Genomic DNA, 25,070 nt, shown 5'->3' on the forward strand with positions numbered 1-25,070 from the left:
CATGCAGGCCTGTAATGAATACTTTTAAAAAGTATTCGAGTAAATACTCAAATACATTTTTTAAAAGTATTTAAGCTACTACTCAAATATTTAAATTGTATACTATTTCAAATACTACTCAAATACTTAAAGAAAAGGTATTTGGAATACATTTAAAATACTTTTGTTTTTAAAATGTATTATTATGACTAGAATTACTCATATTAAAACTTTAAGTAAATAATTAATTTTTATTTATGTAGTTAATTCACTGTAAAAACATAAAATCACACTTTTAAAGACAAGACACATTGTATACATTTACGAACTACTCAACTACCAACTACAAATACTAACTATATAATGAAATAACCTATATTATTCCCGTAACCCCGCATGACCGTTAATAGCAGGCATTGCTATTATCACAATAACATATCAAATAATATAAAAGGAAACATTGATATTGAATATCTATTTTAAGAAACCTTCTGCTAACACAGAAATACAGAATATTAAATAAAACTATTATTCAATTATTGTAGTTGGCATTTGGCAATAATATTTTTCCAACCAAATATTTCAAATAAAAATAAATTAATCGAAAAAAAAAACAAAGATATTTAATACAAAAAAAGTATTTCAAATACCATTTCAAATGCCTGTATGCTAAAAGTATTTAAAAAGTTATTCAATACTTAAAAAAAGTATTAGAATACTTTTACTCAAATGCTTTATAGGGCTGCTAATATACATATTAAAAATAGAATAAATGCAATGTTTTCGCAACAATAAATCAACCGCATTACTAATATTAAATTAAATTACCTTATTTAATAGAAATATAAAAATTCAATAATCATATGAAATTAACTTGGTAATATAGGTTTAATGGCCATAACATCTCCTCTCAGCCTGGTTTTTCGTTTGTAATGATTTACCATAGAAATCAAATTTAATATATTTTTATATTGATAGCCTACAAAAATGTCAGAGGAAAAAATGTCGACGGTGAAAAATTGCATGATAAAATATCCATGGCACAACGTGCATAGTAAAATACTAAAATGTACAAATTAAAAAAATGAGGGTATCAAAATGGAATAAAAGTAGAAAATGAATACTAGTTTATCATTTTTATTTGTCAGTTAAATTAGGTAAAAGAGAAATTGGAGAACACCAAAAATGCATGTTGATTTGAAATGTTGTGTAGAGTTTAAAAATAATTTAAAAAGTATGGAGAATTGGAGAATGTTTATTTTGAATTTTATAAATTTTTAAGTAATATATATATAGTTATATATTAATATAATATTAGTAAATTAATTAATAATATTATAATGGAACATCGTACAATATTGTACAAGGCATATAGTTAGATTCCATAGACTGGTACAGTAGCCAGTAATAGGTATAATATATTAAAATTAAATGTACATATATAACATCTATTATTGTTATCATAACTTTTGAGTAAATACCGCCTACTAGAACAAACTTTTTTGGTGGATTGGAGATTTGGAGGAACCTTGTATTAAATTTGAATGTTTTAGGTAGTTATAAAAATAAAATTATTGAACATTTCATTTTTAAATAATTTGTAAATTTTTATAATTTATAAGAATTTCAACTTCAAACGCTTGAAAAAAAATTCTACTTCTAAAAATTTCGGATCAAGATAATTTTGGGCCCAAATAGTTATAACATATCCATTTCCTATATGATGTCCATCGATTGCAGATAGGTAGATTATTAAACATTTTAAGACAATACCTATAGTAGTATGGTGAGGAAATGAGGTCTGTGTTCTTATGAGTTATGACTGTACCAATCCTGGATTACTTTCCTGGATTCCGTGAGCGTGACTACTAGTTACTACCCTCCGCCACCAATTAATAGTAATCGACGTTGTAGTTGGTGGTAGCGCGGCGGCTGCAGGCCGATAAGAAAACTTTTTTGAAAAACCACAGATAGTAATAGTCAATAGATATTAGATACAAGATTATTATTTATTTTATATTTCAAATTTCAAATTTCTATCGTATAATTGCGTAATATTAAAGGGCCCCATTACCGAAATACGAAGGGGGGGTCTACCGGAAAACGTCCGGTTGCCCGGTAGGCCTATCCAGGCACGTAGCCAGGATTTTATTTTATTTTATTTTTTTAGGGGGGGGGGGGTCGAAATAAATTTTAACAAAATATTTATACATGATTGATATTCAAAACCTTTTATTTTTTTTATAAACTGAAAGATTAAAACTTTTATAATACTTACACTCAATGCTCATGTAACAATGTAAAATATCTCATGAAACCCACATGCCCGCATAATAATGTTATTATTTTTATTTTTTTTAATAGACGTTGTTGACTTGTGTAGACTTTCCGCGATAAAAATAATATCTTATTATTGTAGGAGATGGCCACAATCGTCATTCGTTGTCAGAATGTTTTAAAAAAAATTAAAGAACAAAATTAAATATTTTGAAGCATAATAATTAATAACATTATAAAATTATAATAATTCAGCGTACGCTCCGAACAAGGCGGGCGGCTAAGCGATAACGATACATCAATCTATTAATAAAATAAAAATAAAAAATAGTATAATATTAATAATAATAAGTGGTTGTCGTCGTGGTCGACCCGACGCACGGCGTGATAGCGCAACCAGACAATATGTAAATAATTAGTAAATTTAGATAATATAAATGATATAATTCCAAATTCGACCATTCTATAATGGTTTATTTTTATACCACAAAATAATAACAAAATATTTTATTTTGATTTCAATTCTAAGGATAGTAATTTTATACGAAAGTACGGAAAATTTTTGGGGGGAGGGACCCCCCCTGGATACGTGCCTGGGCCTATCCACCCATGCCAATATCCATGTAATTACCAAATATGAGTATCTATGGTTAATGTTAGGTACTAAATCTGTAAAAAGTGTAAAAACTGTACCTATTACAGATAACAGTATAAGAAATAAGGATAGACCATATTATGAGATAATGTTTGTTGCGTCATTTATTTTTTTATAATTTTTTTAATTCATTACACAACAGATGATTAAATTGATAAATACGGAGTACCTATAATATAATAAGAATATCTAATAAATTAGTTAATATACAGGAGCTATACTATTGGTAAACTTCTCTAACGTACTTATAACTTAATTTATCAATTGAAAATATTCATATAAGTATTTAACTATAGACAATCAACAACATGTTAACTTTTGGCATTACTACTAATTTACCAAAATACAAAATTCCATCAACATTTTTAGCTGATGCATCAAAATTAATCAGCCAAGTACTTCAAACACCAGAACTAGTAAATTAAATTTATTATTCATATTTTAATGATACCTCCTATATATACGGAGGTATATGGTATATACTTCTATAGGTACCATTTACCCAAATTTATTTTTTTGTCAAAATTCTTACTTCAGAAGCTCATTGAGTTATCTTGTTTAGAGAAATTGAATAATAAAAATGTATTTCATATTTATTGTAATATTATATCAATTATATAGGAGGTATAATCCATCATATTTTATTAGTTTATTACTTACTAATTACTATTTTGACTTTCGCGATTATTTTTTCGCGATTTTAACTGACACCCGCATAGGTAGTGTAGATATTATTAAAGTAGGTAATAAAGTATTACCTATACTTATTAACTTCATCGATATGAACTATTATAAATGTATAACTATTTATCTACCTATATATAGGTATATGATTTATCAAATTTAAATTTTTAATTCTTTCAGTATATTTCGGTTAGAATCAAGGCTGGACAACAGATGTTTTGGTCGAATAACGAATCTTTATGTGCACTAGGAAACCTAACCGGAACTGGATTCTTTGGAATTGATGAAAATAAACACTATGCCTCAATTATATATGATTTTATTGAAAAACAACTTGGCGTACCGCAAGACAAGTATATCATTATATATATATATATATATATATTTCATATCAATTAATAACATATCAGTACAAATGATTTTGCATAATATATTCAATTCAGTATTGGAGTACCTAATTAATGTTTGTTATGTTGAGAGTTGAGATGGTATACATTGTTAATAAATAAATCTGTTTAATTACTTTATTAGCTAGGTATACATCACTATTCAAATTTTAAAAACGTCAATAGACTTAAACCTAAGTTAAATTAAGGATAAATATTACACTTTTTAATTTTCAATTGGTACATTTTTACTAGGTTACTTAGCTATATTCTGTCTACAATACATCACTTTTATAAAAATAAACCTAAGATAAATTACCAATATCGATACAATATTTTAAAAGCAAACAATCGGTTCAATAATTTCAAATAAAAATAATTATTTGTTTTGTTACTAAATACAGTAATATGAGCTAGGATCTAAAATATAATGTTGGAAAGTAAGTAAAACTATAGAATTATAGGCAAACATTTAAAACTAAGTTAGGTAGGTATCTAATATCTAAAGACAATAACACATAATACAAAGTCGTAAGTATACTAATAGTGTCTTAGTAAGTACCTACCTTCTATAATTAGGAACAGTTGATAAATATTCTGATTCACATGATCTCATTTATATCCACTGTTTTTTTAATATGATAAGGTATGTTTTATTTTAAACAACATTTTCCATATTTCTTAATATCTATTTGTTTCATAGACAAAAATTATGCTGTTATGATATTATTAGATAGTAAATAGATACAATTTTTAATTTTTATTAAAATAAGTAGGTACCTATAACAATACATTTAATTTAAATAATAAGCACTATTAATACAAACATTATTATTGTCATGTTGTAGATTTTATCTATCATTCGTGGAACAAAAACCAAGCAATATTGGAGTCCGAGGTACGACTTTAGAAGATATTATTCAATAGATATGTTATACGTTCAAGATAATATATTAATATGCGATTATAAAATAATTGGTTTTTCATGACTTTTGAATTCATTATGTAATAATGTTATTATTCTAATAAATAATTCGTTTTAATTATGTATACTAGCTATTTTCTAAAACTACACAACCTTCCTATTACACGCGGTCTACCTGTCTAAAGATGGACATTTTTATAACCAGTGTCTATTTTTGTATGCATATTATAATTTAGTTTGTTCTAAATGCACGCTATGCACTGCCATAACGAAAAAAAATATGTGCGTCTGCCACCTAAGATTTTATTTAGGTAAGGACATAAGGTTCACTACTACTATAAAAACCAAGATAAAAAACACTACAATATAACTAAAACGGATTTATAAGATTTATTATAAAAGTTTCAGGACCGTATTTTACTATTTTATCAGTTTAACCCCACAGTGCTAATGTAGAAATGTATAACGTCTAATAATTACTAATTAGTACCTAATTTCGTAGTTTCGTACAATCGTACCTACTAAAACGTTATAAATGTTATAATTTATAAAAACAGACTAAAGACCTTTCTTGATTCATGATAGGTAATAGATGATGGCAGATACTATTAAATAAACTCTTTGCATTATTTAATATGCCATTTTTAAACGATTTTGAATATTTTGATAATTTGATCCACTACCACTTACCAGCAATAAAATTATGGCTCGATAAAAAATAGACATATTATACTATAAGACGGATCCTTCTATATAACTTAGAAGAAGTAATATCAACAGCAGTTCCTACTCAGATTCTCGATTTTAAACTCAAAAAAGGTACCTATATCAAAAAGACAATAAACAAAAATGTTTTCATCTCTAACTTTACTCTCTAATCTTATGTTCATTGGTCATCGAATCTCTTTAATTTTAAAACAACATTTTTTAAGCTTTTCAACAAATTTACAGCTTTTAAAATATCAATTCCTTTTTCTTGTAAATCAATAGATATTTTATTACAATGCTGTAATATGTCATTCTAAAATTGAACATAAATGGTTGTTTCTTTTTTCAACACTTTTAAATTATACTTTGTATCCCCATTTTCATATTTACTTTCATATCATTCCTTACTCAGACAAATTTGATTATTCTGATTATATGTGATGTTATTATATGTGCTCCCACATGCCATGCCAATAGTAGTAAACACGGTAATTGGGTGACGGGCCCCATCATCCGTTAATTTAAACAAGAAAAAAATAAAAATATACTTGTAGGTACCTACTATAAAAATTAAAATTTACAAATTATTACTCAATGTAATTTTAAGGCAAGAAGACTATGGGTTCTTTATTTTTTTTTTTTTTATTTCTTTATTTCTTTACACCAGTGTTTCTCAACCAGTGTGCCGCTGAGCAAGTTCAAATGTGTCGCGTGAAGTACTAATATTAAATGACAAAATGTTCAAACATTATTAACAGTTTTACACAAGGGGGCCCTAGGGACGTGGCCCTCCTTAATCAGGGCTTGTATGTATCGGATAACTGGTATAACCAAGACAATTGATTTTTTTACATTTTTCTATAGTGTTGAGACTATAATAACTATTGATGAGAGAATTTAACCTACCTGCCTACCCATATTTTTTACTTAGAACCTAGGTATAACTGGTATAAGTAGCCTAAGTAGGTATTAAAAATGACAATTTTTTATATGTAAATAAATTAATACATTCAGTATAATAAATATTATAACTATATAGTAATTAGGATAACTACAGTTACGTCTTACGTCTTACTAGTTATTATTTAGTATAAGTAACTTATAATAAGTTGATAATTGCTCTACATCAACATTTTATTATACCATATTTATTATTTAAAATGAATATTAATATTGAGTATTGAACTAGGTATTGACCACTGTTAAAATATACCTTACTAATTAAATACAATATTGTAATATATTGATAATTAAATAATTGCAAAATAAATTTGGAATTTTAAAATAGTTGAATGATTCCAAAAATCACACTCTATTTTAAGGTTGTTGAACCTACTTTTTCAAAAGGCAAAATCCGCAAACTTTATAATCACCTACTTCAACATATTATGAATATTTTAAATGGTTAGTATATTAATTAAATTTAAAGTTAACAAACCTATATGGCTACTATATACATACTTTTAATAGAAATTACTATCAGTAGGTAATCAGTATAATTACTACCTATTCATCACAAAAATTATTACATTAAATTTAAATTTTTTTTATATGTTACTATTTTAATTTAATCTTCGTGTTAATAACCATGTCATTTTTTCATTCTGGGTGGTAAGATAAGCATATTGAAAGGATATCATAATTTTAAAAAAAATTTCTTAACATCGATAATTTTTTAATGTTTCAAGAATCAACCATAATGTCTTAGTATTTTTTTTTTAATAATCAAATTAGTCAACACGTCAACTACTATATAGTATTCCTACAACTTCTATATTTTTAAAATTAAAATTATTTTTAATATTATTAGCTAATGAACATCCAAGTAGACAAACACTTTAAAATTATTTTAGATCTATCAAATCATTAGGTAAGTATTTCATGATAAATAAATACCTACTTAACTTCTTATATTTATAGGTAGGTATCTATTTATATTGAGCCATTGAGATTATTATTAATTTCAATTTTTTTTCAAATTTAAATTTGTTATGTAATTGTATGTAGAAAAAATAATCATCTTGTTACACAATTATAAGTTCCAATAATTACATTTTTAATCATTATAAACAAAGTAAAAATGTACCAACAAAAACAAAACTGTATATTGGTTTAACTTCTTTTTTAAAACTGTTAATAGTCTAACCACTATATTAATAAGTGACCTATATTTACAGGTATTCAATTTATACAATTAAACGTTTCATTTAATTTATTAGCGTGTTCTATAATATGTTGAATGTATTAATTTATTAATCTAATGTAATTGTTTAGTTTTTTTGGAGTTGCAAATAAACCTCAAATTATTTCTAACACAAAACTAAAATGCCAATTTTGCAAATTGATACAAATTTATCAATGACTAATGTGCCATTTGATTTTTCGGTCAAAACTTGTGAACTAATGGCAGAAGTATTTAAATCACCACTAAACGTAAGATAATAAAATGTTAAAAAAATATATTTAATATACTTTTAAATTAATATTCTTTAAAACTAAGTTCTGGTATGGTGATAAAATGACATATTGATTTGTATTTTGAGGATTGTTTTTGATGGAAAACCACACAAGAGCACCTGGGGAAAACTTTAACATTTTAACTCTTTAACAACAAGTTTACTTGAAGAGAGGGGGTAATTAACACTTGTAATATACTGACATACTGTATGTTTTCACTGTTAATATCTTACTACTTTTGTAGAGTTAAATAAATAAATAACAATATAATATGATATAAAACTTCTTAAAATAAATTAATTGTTTTGATAAAAATATATATTATCATAAATGGTATGTATTAACAAATTATGATTTAGTTGATAAATTACCAATTAAAAAAAAAAATAAAAATGATAACATGTAACCATAATAATAAAAAATATATATGAAAATAAAATTTTGAAGGTTAAATATGGGGGTTAATTTAACATTTAAATCATAGGGTAAATTTACAGCAGATTTATACATAAATACATTATTATAACACAATACATAAAATGTAAATTATGTAGGTATAACTAATAAATATTGTTAAAAATGTGAAATATTTATTTAATACCTATTTTAATTTGTGCTTTTAATTTTTCTATTATAGTTTTGCGTTGTGCACATAAATCCTGATCAAGAGATATATTGGTATGGGCTAGATGGCCCATGTGTCTTAGGAACATTAAAAATAGTAAACGGTTCTGGAACAATCAGCTCTGAACAAAATATTGGACATGCTGAAAAACTTGTTAAACACATCAGTGATAATTTAAAACTACCCAATAAGAAGTATAAACATAATTATACAATCATTATTCATTAAAATACAATATTTCAAATTTATAACAAGAATATTATTTCATTATTTCAGTATATCAATATCATTTGTCGAACAAGATGCAGAAAATGTTACAATATTTAATACTACTGTATCAAACTTTTTACAAAATAAAAATTAAATATTATTTACACAGTATAAAGATATAGATGATGTCTTCAAATTAATTGATCATTTAAAAGAAATCTACAGCTCTTGAACGTTTAGAAACATTGATATTCAATAAGTTATCAGTAAGGTTTTTAGGTACTTCATATTGTTTTTTCTGATAAGTAGGGGTAGATTTTTTAATATTGCTTGTTAATCCAGAAATTGAAGGAGATCCAGATGGAGTTGTATGTGGTGATGGACTGTAAGATGCTCTTAATGCAGCATCTCTTCTTCTATCACTACTTAAACGGTTGCATACAAGTCTTTGAGCTGCTGGTGACATAGAATTCAATCGATCCAATGGACTATTCATTAAATTAGAAGGCGATGGTCTAAAATATTATAAATAAAATAAATAAATAGGTTAAATAATACATACAAATGAAAAATAAAAATAAAATCCTTACGTAGATAACTGTTTTCGGGCTGTTTCTAGAGCTTTAATTTTTTTATTTCTATGACCTTCACTAGCTTTTTCAGCAAGTGCGTGTGCTAATCTTTCACGTTTGGGTTGTTCAGGTATTTTGAAAATAGGACCAGAGTTATGAGGAGTCAGTGGAGTATCACCACCATCTAAACGGAATGGAGTACCTTCAATTTCTCCCCAGGTCATCAGTGGGCTTTGATTTACACCAGGAGCGGGAGATGGAGTTTTGACAAATCCATATCCATTAATTTTAGGAGTAGAAGATGTTAATTCTTTGCCATCAACTCCAATTTTACCATCCAATTGTCTTGTCTGCATGTGTGCTAAACTACATAGTTGTTGTTTGTTATGTCTTTCATCAAATGGGTTTAATTTGAGTCTTGTGTTAGAATGGTCAATTTTTTGTCGTTTGGAAGCCATATTAATAAGTTCGTCTTTTGTCAATGTTACTCCATCAGGAACATACATAATATAGTTTTTGTTTTTAAATGCCCATGAATCTAGATTAAATGCACGTTCTGTATTAGATGCTTGACTTTCAATTGAAGGCACTTCAAGTTTATCAACCATTTCTAATGCTTTTTTTTCGCCCTCGAATAACCATGCATTCTAAAAAAAATAAAAGTTTTTAAATTATTTACTTAATTAGATAAAAGTATTTAAAATTCAAAACCTTTTTTTTATATTGAATTTCTGATTCTTTAATGATTTCATTAAAACTATGATTATCTTCACTTGTAGTATTGCTTAAAAATTTGTCCAATCCAATAATTTCTGAAAAATTAATTGTGAAATATAGTTATGAATAATATAACATTATAGCTACATAATATGGAACAATGGAATATTTTAATGATTATTTTGAAGCAATTGATCACAAATTAATAGTTAATAGCTCCAATTAATCTATTTCAGTCATTAGATTGAAATTGTTCTTCTAGGTTAGCATAACCATAGTTTAAGAAATAAGAAGTATGTTCAATGATAAGACTACTCATATTTTTTTAGGGGACAGTTTTAAAATTTGAATATCCAAACAAAAATAAGCTCGGGTAGATATCATATGACAAATGTATACACTATACATATACTAATCATATTCAATTCAGTATGCACATGTGCAAACTAGGACTAAACCACAACTTGTGTTGAACATACTTTTTATTTCTAATGCTATGAATATAACTATTTTAATTTCTAGGAAATACTTATTCGAATTATCTCAACTGTCGGAATATTAACATTTATTCTATTTCACAATTATTATTAACATATTAAAATGTGTTCTATACAATTCTATGTTCTTCTGCTAAAATGTGCAGGGGGTTGTAGAGTGTTAAGCTAAATAACGCTTTGCTTCAAATTCTTAAGTGACAATTTTCACTTTCTCTCATATTTTAGTAGAAAAAATGAACTATATATATACAACAGAAACAAATTTATATAGTCTTGTATCTAAAATCCAATTTTGCAACAGTTGAGATGACGCGAAAATACCCATTAAATTTGCTTAAAAAAGGTAATATTTACTAACCAGTGTCTTTTGATTTGGAATCACCATGTTTCCCATCATCTAAATCTGTAGGATCGATAGTTCTACTGCTCATTGGTCCTTTAGTTGGCTGTGGCGTTTCAAATGTATCTGGGCTAGCATCTGTGGATGAAAAATGAAAATACATATACTATTACTAGTAAGAAAAAATACTAATATTATTGTAGATCATTAGACCATTTAGACCTTTACAAAAAAAAATTGTATTAAAATGAAATAATCAAAACTATTAAACTTTTATTTCATGCAAGGGTTAAGTGTCTTAAAAAAAAATGTATGATTAGATAATGTTGGCGCATAAGGTGACGACAATAATAGTGGACGAGCCTTGTCGCTATATAAAGTATTTAGTGGACTGTGTGATAAATAAATAAGATTAAGAAATAATAAAATAAAACTGCCTGGTTGGCAATATAATCAAATAATAATAAATACAAATAAACAATATATATATATGATGTGCATAAAATAATATAAATGACCACTTGGTCCAATACAATTACAGTAAAAAAAAAAATAATTTAATAAGTCACAGCCAGGTTGACTCCAATTGGAGAAATAGATATAATAAGTGACACAAATGCCGAAGGCAAAATAATTATAATAATAATAATAAATTTATGCCTAAAATGGCTCTGGTAACAATAATAATAATACAATACATCATTCTGCCTCAAAGGCCTTTATAATAGTATAAAAATGGCAAAATATCAATAGTGCCTCAGGTGACCCTCATAAAAATAATACAATATTACAGAGGTAACTAAATTATTGATATTAAATATTGAGCTGCAGCTTACACAACTACAAGATATAATTCACTAACGTGGCCACATAAAACAAACGGTGCCGACACAAGACCACTAGCAAAAAACAAACAAACCCCGTGCAATTCATAAATGCTGGACCAACAGACACTAAGTGCCAAAGTTGTCCTGTTGCTGGTAAAGTGACAACCCTAAGCTAACAAATGATAAAGTTAATAAATGTTCAAACTAGAGTTGCCGAACCATAATTACCAGACAACAGGAACAAGAAACCAGCGTTGATCACAGCAAACACAATAAAAAATAAACCACTATACACGAGGTTTTTGCATGCACGACAAAAAAAAAAGGAACTGTTACTTAATAATAATTTAACTGGGTATTAATATTACCCCTAAAAAGGCCTACAGGACTTATCCAAACGAATTAATAAATAAAAAAAACATAACAGGAATAGCGAATATGGCCAATAATTGTAATCACCATCGCCGCTGCCGATAAAAATGAAGTGCTGCCAACACTAGTGCAACGCAACGGCAACAAGCACTCACAAATTATTGGCACCGCTATACAAACATAAAAACAAAAAATAAACACTAATAACTAATAAGTACACAAAACAGATACAACAACGACGATTAAACAAAATCTGCAGAATTGGAACAATCAGAATTTCAATTTTAATTATACAACAATATATTTAGACTTTTTTGTAGTTTTGAAACAATTTAATAAATAATAAAATTACCTGGTTGTTCAATAAGCAATCGTTTGCTTAAACTATACTTTTCATATATTTCTCTTAATTTCTTTGTATCATTTTGTTGAACTGCATCTAAGTAATCTTTTTGAGCTTTCCATTTTTCTAAATCTGGAAAGAAATCTCTTTCTATAATTTTACCAATACTCTGGAACAGACAAATAAAAATCAATGAAATAAAACTTTGGGTACTTTTCTGTTATCCCTACTACCGCTCGATGCCGCGACTATCGCTTGACGTTTAATTGATATTTTTGATGACTTTTTGTTTTATATTATAATAACTTTCCACTGCTGCAATAATTTTAGAATATGTAATTTGACGTTTTGTGATAATTTTGATGATTTTATGTTTTATACACAATTTAAATTAGTACTATCTTAAATCGTGGTTTTATACTATAACTCTCCACTGCTGAGATAATTTATGTGATTGCTAATTATAAACATTATACTAATATACATTATTACATAAATGGCAATTCATGATGTGTATTAATGTATTATGTACCTATTAAAATACGGAACTATCTGGATAATACTATAGTAGTCTAAATAACAGAATTGAGAGTCGCGATAGTAGGGATAACAGAAAAGTACCAAAACCTTGTAATAGGTACAAGTAAAAATAATTATGATCAGTTTTTAGATGGTTTTAACCATTTCTGGAGAACAGTGAAAAATAAATAAAAAATACATAAAAAATGATCAGTTATAACTTATAGTTAATATCAAATTATGGTAGATAAATTAATTTTGTCACAATTAAATTAATGTTGTATTTATGTTAATAATCAATCTTCAAACATCAAAATTAATCAGTTGTACCAAATACCTCTTTAAGGTGGTGAAATTGTATCACAAAAATTGAGGGTGGGTACTGGGTACCCAAAAGTAAATGGATGAAGTAATACAGTAGTTGCTAATTGGACACAAGGTTAATTGACTCATTTGCCTATTGGACTTAAATGGTATCTTCTTAATTTACACGTATAATAACACACAGATAACATAATATTGTCTATTAGAATCATCATACCGGTAAATGGGGCCAATTGCCAATTAGTTGCAGGACCACTTTTGTATCAAATATCTGAGGACCTTCCTAAAAATGATTTTGTAGCAACAGAAGATTGGTTTCACTGATGGACAATACATGAAAACATTTGTTGGCTAAGCCATATGACCAACATGGAGAAGCAGACTAATGTAGGCGTAAATCAGCGTCGGCCTGGCCATGGCCGCGAACGCATCCGGGTCCCCGGCCGTATTTGTGTCAAGAGGTCCCGATATTACTAAAAATATAATATTTCACTACTTATAAGCATTTTTTATCATTTTTATTTAATAACATGTTTGGGGGCCCTTTAAATACCAGGCCGACACTGGCGTAAATTATCCAAAAATATTAGGAGGATCACCAAAGATTTTTAGAGGACACAAAACCATGAGGAGATTTGCAATGATACTTCTTAATTTCTTATATTCATTACATTTTATATCTTTATCAAGAAGATGTGATAATTGCATGTGTTATCTCAGTCTTACAAGTGCATAACATAACAATTTTTACGCTCTGCAGAACATGTTTAGCTCAGTTAATTTAAAATTTAAAGGTAAGATTATAATCTAGAAAACCTTGTATGCTTTTTATCATATTTTAATTTTAAAGCGAATTACGAGGATTTAAAAATTGCAAATAGTTTTTACATCTTAAAATCTTCATAACTTGCTTTAAAATTAAAATATGATAAAAAGCATATGAAGTTGTCTAGATAATAATCTTACCTTTAAATTTTATCAGAGGTAAATTCACTCTAAATTTTAAATTAACACAGCTACAAATGTTCTTCTGAGTGTAAAATTTACTATGTTACTTGTAAGACAAAGATAACATAATGCAGGTAGCAGGTATCATATCCTCTTAAGAGATAAGTCTTTAATGGTCAATATTTTATTCATAATTGCTTTTCCAATATTCTTTTATAAATCCCACTATAAAAATATTTTATTCATATTTTGAGAATGATTTTTTAATGTTTGTCTTGAATATTTTCCTAGATGGTTAAAAATAACTTTAAATATTGTTTTTTTTTTTAATACAGCTTGATTAATTTTTACTCATTTTATATTTTGAATTCTGAAATTTTCAGGATATAGGTATGGTACATTTTAAAGACTTTAAATGCATTTTTTTGTGATTAAATAATATGTACAGTGAAACTTTCATATTATAAAGTCTCGTGGCAGTGGCCCCAAAACCATCAGTCAAGAATGTCCATCTTTCTTTTAATGGGTAATTGGTACTTGGTAGTGGTTCCATAGTGGATGTCTAAACTTCTAAAGATTAGGTTAATTTTAACTCATAATAATGTAAATTATAAGTGTTTAATATTTTAGGTTAGTACTACTAACAATAGAAATTGTGTACACCAAATAAACTTATTTAATATTGATAAATACATGAAAACTACAATATATTATCTAGGCTAAGTATCTATGATTCTTAGGAATCAGATCAAATATTTAAAAATAATATGTTTACAATATCAATAGTCCCAAGTTGTGCGCCTTAACAGCTAGGCCTAATGATCCATCACCAAAATTCTATATCTGAATCATGTAATTTCTATTTTTCTACAAGTATCAGATAGCCAAAATAAATAAACATAATTTAGATGCATGAACTAGTAGACAATTTTAAAATGATAAATATAGATTGTTTTTGTCATATTCACATAAAATTAAAGGTAGGTTTACACGAGACGTGAGCCACGAGCGTATTTCACGATCGCGTAGTTGTGACTCACGAGCGTGGTTTCACAACTGAAATATCTAACATGGTTTGATGTTGCACGATCCAGTCGTGACAGGTTCGTGGACGATAATACCACGATCGTGAAGTACGAATTGTCTGTTTACACAAACCGTGACTCACGCTTCTAAAGACTATGATCGTGGCTCACGTCTCGTGTAAACCTACCTTAATGTTGGTTTTTAGATGCATTATTAGAGATATCCATTCACTACTTAGTATTTAACAGATAATAAGCAATAATAGTTATGTTTATAAAATTAGATAAAAAATATAATTTATTTTTATACGGATAAATTGGTACCAATTATACTTAGGTATTTGCAAAAATTAATTTTTATAGTATAAAATATATCATACATATAATTATATAATATACAAGGTAAATTATGTTATTAGTTATTACTTCTAAATACTCCTCTTCGGGCAAAACTGTCTGTTGTTTTTTTGCATCCATCTTATAGCCAATGAGTTAAGTATTTGTATGAATAAGAAAATATGTTGCAATACTTCAGATTGGAAATAAGTATTTAGTATTTAATAGAATGTACTATAATTTGACACTTTTTTAACAAACAGTATAATATGACATGATGGATATGTCTAACATTGATTTTATTTTAAGTTGTAAATTAAAATTATTGGTAAATAGTAAAATACTAAATTGTAAATTTTAATGTAAAATTATAGTATTACATAATACATATTATAAATTTATGATAATGTAATAAATAATAATATGATAAATGATAAAATAACCACGGTTATAGATGGTATAGTTTTATCGACCTATATCATAGAACATAATGGAAGCGATCAAAATCCCATTGATCACCAAAAAATATTTCTGTTGACCTTGAGCTGGAGGCTCGGCATTTATGGATGTTGGCAGCGGATGACCGGTATGATGTTATAACCGTATCGCAATGCTTAATGTATTTCCTATATTAAAAAAATTTAAATTATCAATATTACCATAGACCTTATACTCATAGACGGAGCTGCAAGCTAGTAGTTCCCGCGGTAATCGGTGGCTGCGCTGCACATGTTGTTTTATACTTCTGCGCATGTGCGTAGGACAAACCAGGTTGTGCATAAAACGCTTATTATTATCGTATCGTATTATCAATAGTAAAAATATGTCATGAAGCAGAAAGAACTTTTCGATCTTTTAATGTTTTTTTACCAAATATTAAACACAAAATGTTTAATAAAATAAAACACAAAATATACCAGAAACCAAATATTTTCAATGAATATATATATATATTTTTATGTTGACTACCTTTATGTAAATTGTATGAATTTAAATTTTCTATAAATAAGCATTTTAACTTTTAATAAAAATATGAATTTTTGAAATATCAAAATTGAATTACACTAAAATTTCTTACAATCAAATACCTATATAGCTATAATACATGGATTAAATTTTAGTATAACTATACCTACACCACTTAAAATTATAACTTGCGTTAGACCATAGACAAATATATATTCAGTCTAGACTATTTTTTATAATAATTAGCAGGGCTTTGGACTTGGGACTATGTGCTTAAAATCACAAATATATGTACCTATTTAAGCATCCAACAATATAAAATGTGTGTTAATGTAAGTTATTCACAATTTTTAGAAGACATAAATCATGAGTATGCTTTAAATATAAAAAAATCTATCACCGTTAACTTTTTTTTACTTTGGTTAGGTATAATATATTTATAATGGTTTTTGTCTTTAAGTTTCATTAGTTTAAATGCTGTCCTTAAAAACAAATACTTATACAGAAAATTGAATTTCATAATTGTATTAATAATTTTTATACATATACAAAATGAATTTATTATGTAAATAATTAAAAAAATTCCAATTTATAAAAAAAGATAAAATATGCAGTATAAATTTTAAAAAATATGCATATATAGGAAAAAGTTGGAAATAGGTAGGTATGCTTAAATATGTGCAAAAAACTTTTAAATTTCAAATCCAGACACCCCAAAACAAATTTATAATGAATCAGATTTATTCTATTTGCTTTCTGGACAAATGTTTTGCAAATTTGAAATTTGCAAATGCATAATCCCGAGCCCTAATAATTATTTTACAACATTAATATCTTAATAATATAAATAAATAAACATATTTTATGTTATCAGAAATGACAACACTGCTAAGGTGATAGCTATGACCGCACCACCCAACCCCGCCAACCAGTGATGCTCCGTCTATGAGTATTATACTTATAATAAGGTCTATGAATATTACGGAAAAAAGTGATAACAGTTGAACATGCTACAGATCGCGGTCTTAAAAGATAAGGACATAAGGTCCGACCACGATTTAAGATAATATATCTTAAATCGTGATCTTAAGCCATGGTCCGACGACTATATAGTTGTACTTATCAGTTGTCCGCTTAATGTAGCAGATTTAGTTCAATTGTTACTCACGAGCGCTGCAGGTTATACTTATTGAGGTTATGAACTATGAACTTAATATTATCACAGATTATATAATTTTATAATTATATAATTTTATATATTTTATAACTATATAATTTTATATAATCTGTTTATATATTCTTGTTTTGATAAATGATAATGTTCAAAATTCCGGCCAAAATCTAAAATCAACTATTGAATTTTGGTTAATATTTATTCCTATTTACCAAGACGTATCTAATTAGCAATTGCACTCATCATTTTATTTCGACCATCAAGTTTTTAGCCATTGAAAAATTAATTATGCCCAACAATATCTGCATATTTGGTTGTAATACCAATAAAAAACTGTCCGTCTTTTCCATTCCAAAGAAACCAGATAACAGAAATAAAAAAAAAGTTGCGAAGTTTTGTAAGACTTAAGAAACTATAATTACAAATTAGTATTTAAAATTGTATAATAAAAAACAATTACGAGTATCTTATTACTTAATGATATATTTTATTATTTTATATTAAAATAATAAAATGTTTTTAATCAATTATTACATTACACCAGTGACATGGCGATCTAAAGAATTTTCAGAGGTAACAGGTAAGTATATTTTTCTAATTTTCTATTTCTGGCACCGTCTAAAATCATCTGATATAAATGATACATTGATATTTGATAATATGATTGACGATTGTTTTTAATAAATATTAAATACATAACCTCAAATAAGTATAACCTGCAGCGCTAGTGAGTTAAACATAGAGTAATATGCGTTCCATAGTATACAGTTCAGTGATGTAGGATGATACATTATGATGTATCCTACCTAAATGTACGATAATTTAAAAATATCGGTCTAAAACCACAAATTTGTACAATAAATTCAATAAATTTTTTTTTTTTTAACTTTTCCAGTTAATGTGAGCACATTAATAGGAACACCTGATTATATAATATATAAAATAATCTTTATGTATGGTGAAATCACTTTTTGAAGCTCTACTGCTCTAGTGTCTAGTCTGTCAATCCTCGGATACCAGCGAGAATGATACCCAACGCTCCATGCAGTACTAATGTACTATTTAGCTTTATTTATAATTTTCCACGGTACTTTTTGAATTTTACCATGTATTTTAGTTTTAACTTACCCAGTAAACAACACAATATTTTAAGATTTTTTACATAAATAAACAATTATAATACATAAATATAACACGGATAAATGAAAATATAAAACATTTATTAACACATTTTTTAACCTAACTGGATACAAGTTTTGTAAGTTTCTTTTTGGCTCTACTAATTTTATTTGATTTTTGATTTTCAACGTATGTAAATTGCCTCATACACATTGTTATATATATTGTGGAGAATCATAAGTAATAAAAATATTTAAAAAATATATCCTGTTCCTGTAAAGAAAGAAGTTAAAACTACAAATATTTGGCAAATATTTCCGGTAGGTATAGACAAATTTAGCCTTATTGTATACACAATTTTAATAAATATCATTCGATGAGGAATATTGTAAGTTTACGGGTTTCATAAAAATTCAAACATCAGACCCTCATAATAAACTATAATGGATTTTTACACACTACACACGTTTTTTTTTTTAATCACACTAATAACAGCTAATGAGAACTTTGTACTTGATTTATAAGTTTATGACCTAGCTAAAAATTATATATTGAGTTACTGAAAAAATCAAAAATTTCCTATGGCACAAATATCTCAAAATATTTTCAATATCAAAGTTTTGTAAAATAACAATTTTGTGAACAAAGTATAAACTAAGTATACATACCAAATAAACACTAGTTTAAGTATAATATAGTAGTATCTGAATCTTTATCATTAAAACGTGAAGTGATTTCTTATAACGTTATAACAGTTTAATCTGAAGTTCTACCTGAACCTGACCAATTTTCATGATTTCTTTTTTTAACCCAAGTACTCAATGTGCAGATGAGCCATCAAAAGAAAAAAATGTATTATTCAATTAGTTATTAAAAGTAAAAAAATTTGATGTATTGTTATTTAGCGACAAGGGTTACTTGTCGTGCGCGCACACATATCATTGAATTATAGGTGAATAATAATATGTGAATATGTGATAGCAAACAAATAGCACAAACTAGAAAAAAATTCAAATAAAAGCATTCACAAACATTAAAAAACAAATAAAAATTGGAATGTGACAAAATATGTAAAAAATAAAATCAAAAGTTCAGTGTAAAAAAAAACAACTGACAAGCCTACACTCGGTTCAAACAGAAAAAACAAATCAATTTTTAACAGATAAAGCTAGAATATGGTTTATTAATGATCAAGAAATCCTTTAATAAGTACAACTTAAGAAACTTAAATCACAATCAAACATAGCTTAAGATACTGTCTTAAATATGAAAATGCAAAGAAAACAATTTTCAGAATACTTCTTTGAAATCCTATGACCCCAACCAGAAAAAAACAACCTAGTAATATACACATTTTTTAAAAATCAGGTTCATATAAACCAATTTCGTCAAATATTAAAGAATACAAAATTGTAATTAAAATTAAATTGATGAAAAAAAAATTTATATACGATAAAATATAATAATACAATAAATGTGTTTATAGTGATTTTGTTACTCTTTATTTACAATTTATTTAAAAAGTTTCTATAGTTGAATGTTTTAAAAATATTGAATTTAGTAATTTACAATAAAATTAAAACAATGTGGAACGAATGAAATATGGTATAATTATAGAAAAACGCGAGAATCTAAATTTAAAATGATATACATTCGAACACAACCATGTGTCTTATTCTATTAACTATGGTAAATAAGAACTCTGCGTAATGTGCGAAAAATTATCTGACCCCAATTTCAATGCATACCAATTTTAGTTTACGGGTAACTGCTTAATGTGGGCAAATGAGTTTGGTCTCAACGTACCCTCATTAAGAGTAATCCACAGTATTCATTATATTATACTAATTCCAGTTTTGATCATAATAACACATTGGTAAATTAAATAAGCAATAAATTATGTAGTTTGATGGACAAAATTTCAGGCTGACCTTTATAGATTAAACATTTAACACATATTATTATTTGAATTGCGTAAGATTAAGATTTACTGAGATAATCAGTTATGGAAACTGTTCTAATTTTAATTACTAGCAAAAATTTACTTAACTAAAAAGAATTAACAAATAAGTAGTTATTGTATGAAAAATAAATCATCAATCAATTAACAATCTAATCTACAATAAAACAAATATAATTAATATAAGTTATTCAAATACCATAAAATTAGGATCTAAGTAATTTTGAGTTCTAAATACCAATGGGACATAGTTTTGGTCAATTAAATTGTCATTATTATCATCATTCACCTTAACGTTTCTAATAGGAGTAACTATGTGATCCATAGGATGTGGAGGTTTCTCGAGAACATTTCTAACTGTGTCTACAATACAATCGCTGCAAAAATCAGAGCTTTTACCAATAGCTGGACAATCATTGCAATTCCATCTAGTTCCAACGATTGGAGATGATTCACATACACAACATGTATAACCAACATGGAGAGTTAGACGATTTTCTTCTTCAAGTTTGTCCTTAAATACTTCATGTAAGATATCTAATTTTGCCTTAATACTCATTTCAATATTTTTGTGACTTACATTAAAGTTATTTCGATTGGCATTATAAACATCAACATCATCTATTAATGTTGTAGATGGTATAAATGTGGTTGGTTTTAATAATGCACCATTATTTTTATGACTTAATGATACAGTTTTTTTATTTAAATTCTTTGAATTTGCATTAATAGATTTTATTGAACCGACTTTTTTCATTTTCATGTTATACTTTTGAACTCTACTACATACTTGTCTCAAATTTCTTGTGCCTAAAGCGTCAGCTATTTTTCTATACCTGTTACTTTCATTTCTTTCTGGTGGATATTCAATTAAAAGTTCTTCAAGACGTAATTGTTCTTCAACTGTCCAAGGTTTTTTAAATGTTTCAGGTTTTTCTACCTCTGAAGTTGTACTGTTTACTCGTGTTTCTTGTTTATCAGAAATATTTTTATGCCGTAAATTAATATCACATACTTGTTTTGTTGTTTCATTTTCTGTTTTGTCATTGGTTATATACACAGACCAATCAATTTCTGGCAACGTATGAATATTAACTGATTTCAATGTACCAATGTCTTCACGTCTAAGAACTTTTTTTAATGCCAAAGAAGGATTTTTTGAAAAGTATTCTTTTAACACTGCAAGTTTTTCAATATTTTGAATTGTTGCACATCTTTGTACTTCAAGTATTGCTAAGGATTTCAGTAAATTCTTATAATCATTATTATTTTTTAATAAGTAAAAATCTGATTCAAAATAAAATTCTGTTGCTTGCAAGGCTTTTGAATCTGATACATTGGTATCATTAAGTTGTTTATCCATATCCAATGTATAAATTAACTGAAAAAATAACAAATATTTAGTCTTTTACAAACAATAATACATCAATAATAAAGACTAGCAATAGGTATACCTAAATCACCTGACAAATAATTATTGTACCTATATTATATTATATTTTATTTTTAAGTTTACGAAAACGTATCATCAGACGTCATTGGGGCAAAGATTGATGATGCAAATAGAACTTCTAAAATAATTTACCACGATTTGAATTTTGAAATATAATCATTGATTGTATAAATTATAAAACAAGAATGTATTCAGTACTGAAACGTCTAAAACTGAACTCCGAAGTCCGAACACGGCGAACACCGGAACACCGAAGTAAACATAGACTTATATATTATACTCAGTATAAGGTCTATGGAAGTAAACAATAAAATAAATTGAATTGATAACAGTGAAAACTGATAACGCTGGGCCAGAACCACGGTCTTATTATATACGGTATATAAAGCCTAAAGCCGGGTTTACACGTAACAATAAATTCCAGCAATTTATCGTAACGATCGAATTGTTTCGATTTATCGTTATGTATAAATATGATATTGTAGCGATTTATTGGAATTGGATCGTATGATTGAAGCCGAACGGCATCAATTTCTGCAAATCGTAACGATAAATTGCTGGAATTTATTGTTACGTGTAAACCCGGCTTAAGACCGTGCCCAGAACTGACTATGAGTGCTCCAAACGAGAAAATTATGTACTAATACTAGCTGATCCCGCATTCGGGGAATTCGGGCGCATTCCCGCGCGCTTTATTCTTTATTGCCGCCTTGCCGGTAAAAAAATAATATATTATATTGAGTTAAAAAATTCATTAAAAGTTTCTTGAAATACATTGTTTGAATTTACATGTATTGTAAATTTGCAAAACAATTCTCAATGTGTTTAATAATAATAAATAAATTGGTATCAGGACAATTAAGGTAGCCTTTGAATTTTGCCCTTACCAAATCTGATTCTTTACCAATACAATCTTGTGAAGTATTAAGCGTTTTTAACCCTAAACGCTTAGCAATATACTTAGTACAAAAAAATTATATACATATATATGTATAATAAGTAATAAAATACCTATTTTTAAATTTAGTAGGTATAGTTTTATATTAAATTGTAGATACCCAGCCAAAAAATAAACGACACAATTATATACGGTAGAATCAATGGGAATAAACTCTAGAGACATACAGACAAAATATTATGAACTGTTTTGTTTAACATGTGTATTTAATTGTAATACTTACTTTCATATACTATACAATTTCCTGCGTTAGGAGGTTTAATCATTGAATAAACAGAAAGCAGAAGGTTGGCGTGGTTGGGTGATCATTTGGAGATTTGGACCTGCGATTTGTCTGGTTATCCCAAAAAATTTCTAAAAATCAAAATTATTATCCAAAAAATAATTACAATAATCATAATTTTGAACTTATAATAGTACAACTATCAGATATCATTGAGATTGAGTTATTACTATTAGAATTGAAAAATATTGATCGATCATTACTTTCTGTATAGTCCATTGATTCACCTTTATTACCACCTATCTATTTAATTAACAAGTTTCATTTACATTTTACATTTACATAATATAATATGTTTTTGAGTAAATAACAAACTTAATACTGTACCATTTCTGAAGTTGATAAATCTGTCAATATATTTTGCTTTGTTGTAACACTAATTGTAGGAATAGCTCCTTCCAAAGTTTTGGTCTTTTATAACATATATATTAAAACAATTAAAATTATACATAACTACATAAAAGTAGTTTTGTTAATTTTTTTAAAGTACAATTTTACATTAGTTAACATTTGAAAAAACAATGATATTTTAGAGTACGTAAGTATCTACCCATTGATGTAATATAGTAGGAATAATAATCAAATATACTTATATATATATGATATATAAGATGGATCTCTTGTTAGCTACCTGAAACCCATGTCTTCATGATAACCTCTTTTTCAAAATGTTTTTCACAAATTCTTGAATTTGGTTTCAATTTCATGTTTAGTGGATATTTTGCCATACATCAAATACATTTTTAGGTACACTAAAAGTACTAGAATTGAATTCATTGCAAAATGGAATACATTTCATTTTTCATTTTAATATAATATTTAAAATGGATTTTAATGAATCATTTTACCGAACAAAATATTAAAATTCCACCGTCATTGACGATGATGCTAATAGAAAATGTACTGCACTGTGGAAGTGTGGAATATGTCTAGAGTTCTAGACGACCGAAATCTCCGGAAATCATACACAATTTATTATGCTGTTCACTTTTTTATCCGTGCCCAACAAGGTAGAATTCTTTGTACGACGCTATGAGTCAATTATTAAAGTTAAAGACAAATCAAATATACTTTTCCAACATTTAAAAGTTAATTCTAGATTTATAGTCTTAGAGTTAAAAAAAAGTTCTAAACTTCTAAAGTTTCAAAAGCCATATTAGCGCTTCTAGCGGACAGTACACTGAACTTAAAGCCGTCAAAATAATTACGACTCCAACTACAACCTACCATGTACCCCATATCATTGTCATGCCCCATATCACAGAACAATAGATGCCCCACGGTTTAAGATATATATCTTAAACCGTGAGATGCCCATATTGTTCTGATATTATCTACATCCGAAAACAATCGTTTGATAATGACATTTCCGAGCAAATTTCTATATTTTATTCCATGACACAAGTACCCACCTGCCACCACCACAACTAT

At 27.0% G+C, this 25,070-nt stretch overlaps 4 protein-coding genes across 10 annotated transcripts; 2 read left to right on the top strand and 2 right to left on the bottom strand.

Annotated features, from left to right (window-relative positions):
- The first annotated feature begins 3,108 nt into the window (after positions 1-3,108).
- LOC107171635 (macrophage migration inhibitory factor-like) lies at positions 3,109-5,027 on the top strand. The gene is made up of 3 exons (XM_015521884.2): positions 3,109-3,327; positions 3,776-3,948; positions 4,830-5,027. The coding sequence occupies exons 1-3, from the start codon at positions 3,220-3,222 to the stop codon at positions 4,906-4,908; spliced, it is 360 nt and encodes a 119-aa protein (XP_015377370.2). The 5' UTR covers positions 3,109-3,219; the 3' UTR covers positions 4,909-5,027.
- Positions 5,028-7,684: 2,657 nt separating this feature from the next.
- LOC107161760 (macrophage migration inhibitory factor homolog) lies at positions 7,685-9,089 on the top strand. The gene is made up of 4 exons (XM_015508292.2): positions 7,685-7,791; positions 7,889-8,047; positions 8,709-8,890; positions 8,973-9,089. The coding sequence occupies exons 2-4, from the start codon at positions 7,940-7,942 to the stop codon at positions 9,058-9,060; spliced, it is 378 nt and encodes a 125-aa protein (XP_015363778.1). The 5' UTR covers positions 7,685-7,791; positions 7,889-7,939; the 3' UTR covers positions 9,061-9,089.
- Positions 8,368-16,123, bottom strand: Es2 (ess-2 splicing factor homolog). Of its 3 annotated transcripts, XM_089226277.1 has the most exons (7): positions 15,817-16,120; positions 13,635-13,890; positions 12,584-12,743; positions 11,051-11,170; positions 10,190-10,290; positions 9,497-10,125; positions 8,368-9,421 (listed from the first exon to the last, which is right to left on the bottom strand). In XM_089226277.1, the coding sequence occupies exons 4-7, from the start codon at positions 11,121-11,123 to the stop codon at positions 9,115-9,117; spliced, it is 1,110 nt and encodes a 369-aa protein (XP_089082403.1). In that variant the 5' UTR covers positions 11,124-11,170; positions 12,584-12,743; positions 13,635-13,890; positions 15,817-16,120; the 3' UTR covers positions 8,368-9,114. The 3 variants fall into 3 exon arrangements, with proteins under 3 accessions (XP_089082403.1, XP_015363777.1, XP_089082404.1); XM_015508291.2 differs by lacking the exon at positions 13,635-13,890 and having other exon boundaries at positions 15,817-16,123; XM_089226278.1 differs by lacking the exon at positions 13,635-13,890 and having other exon boundaries at positions 12,584-12,706.
- Positions 16,124-19,069: 2,946 nt separating this feature from the next.
- On the bottom strand, positions 19,070-24,851 carry Atac1 (Ada2a-containing complex component 1). 5 transcript variants are annotated; one of them, XM_015508277.2, is made up of 3 exons: positions 24,271-24,851; positions 23,580-23,710; positions 19,070-22,326 (listed from the first exon to the last, which is right to left on the bottom strand). In XM_015508277.2, the coding sequence occupies exons 2-3, from the start codon at positions 23,583-23,585 to the stop codon at positions 21,133-21,135; spliced, it is 1,200 nt and encodes a 399-aa protein (XP_015363763.1). In that variant the 5' UTR covers positions 23,586-23,710; positions 24,271-24,851; the 3' UTR covers positions 19,070-21,132. The 5 variants fall into 5 exon arrangements, with proteins under 5 accessions (XP_015363763.1, XP_089082394.1, XP_015363767.1 ...); XM_089226268.1 differs by having other exon boundaries at positions 23,967-24,851; XM_015508281.2 differs by lacking the exons at positions 23,580-23,710; positions 24,271-24,851 and adding an exon at positions 22,429-23,009.
- Between the last annotated feature and the right edge of the window lie 219 nt (positions 24,852-25,070).

Source organism: Diuraphis noxia, unplaced genomic scaffold (assembly GCF_037042655.1).
Source record: "Diuraphis noxia isolate RWA-SAM2 unplaced genomic scaffold, SU_Dnox_SAM2 contig0004, whole genome shotgun sequence".
Taxonomy (NCBI): Eukaryota; Metazoa; Arthropoda; class Insecta; order Hemiptera; family Aphididae; genus Diuraphis; species Diuraphis noxia.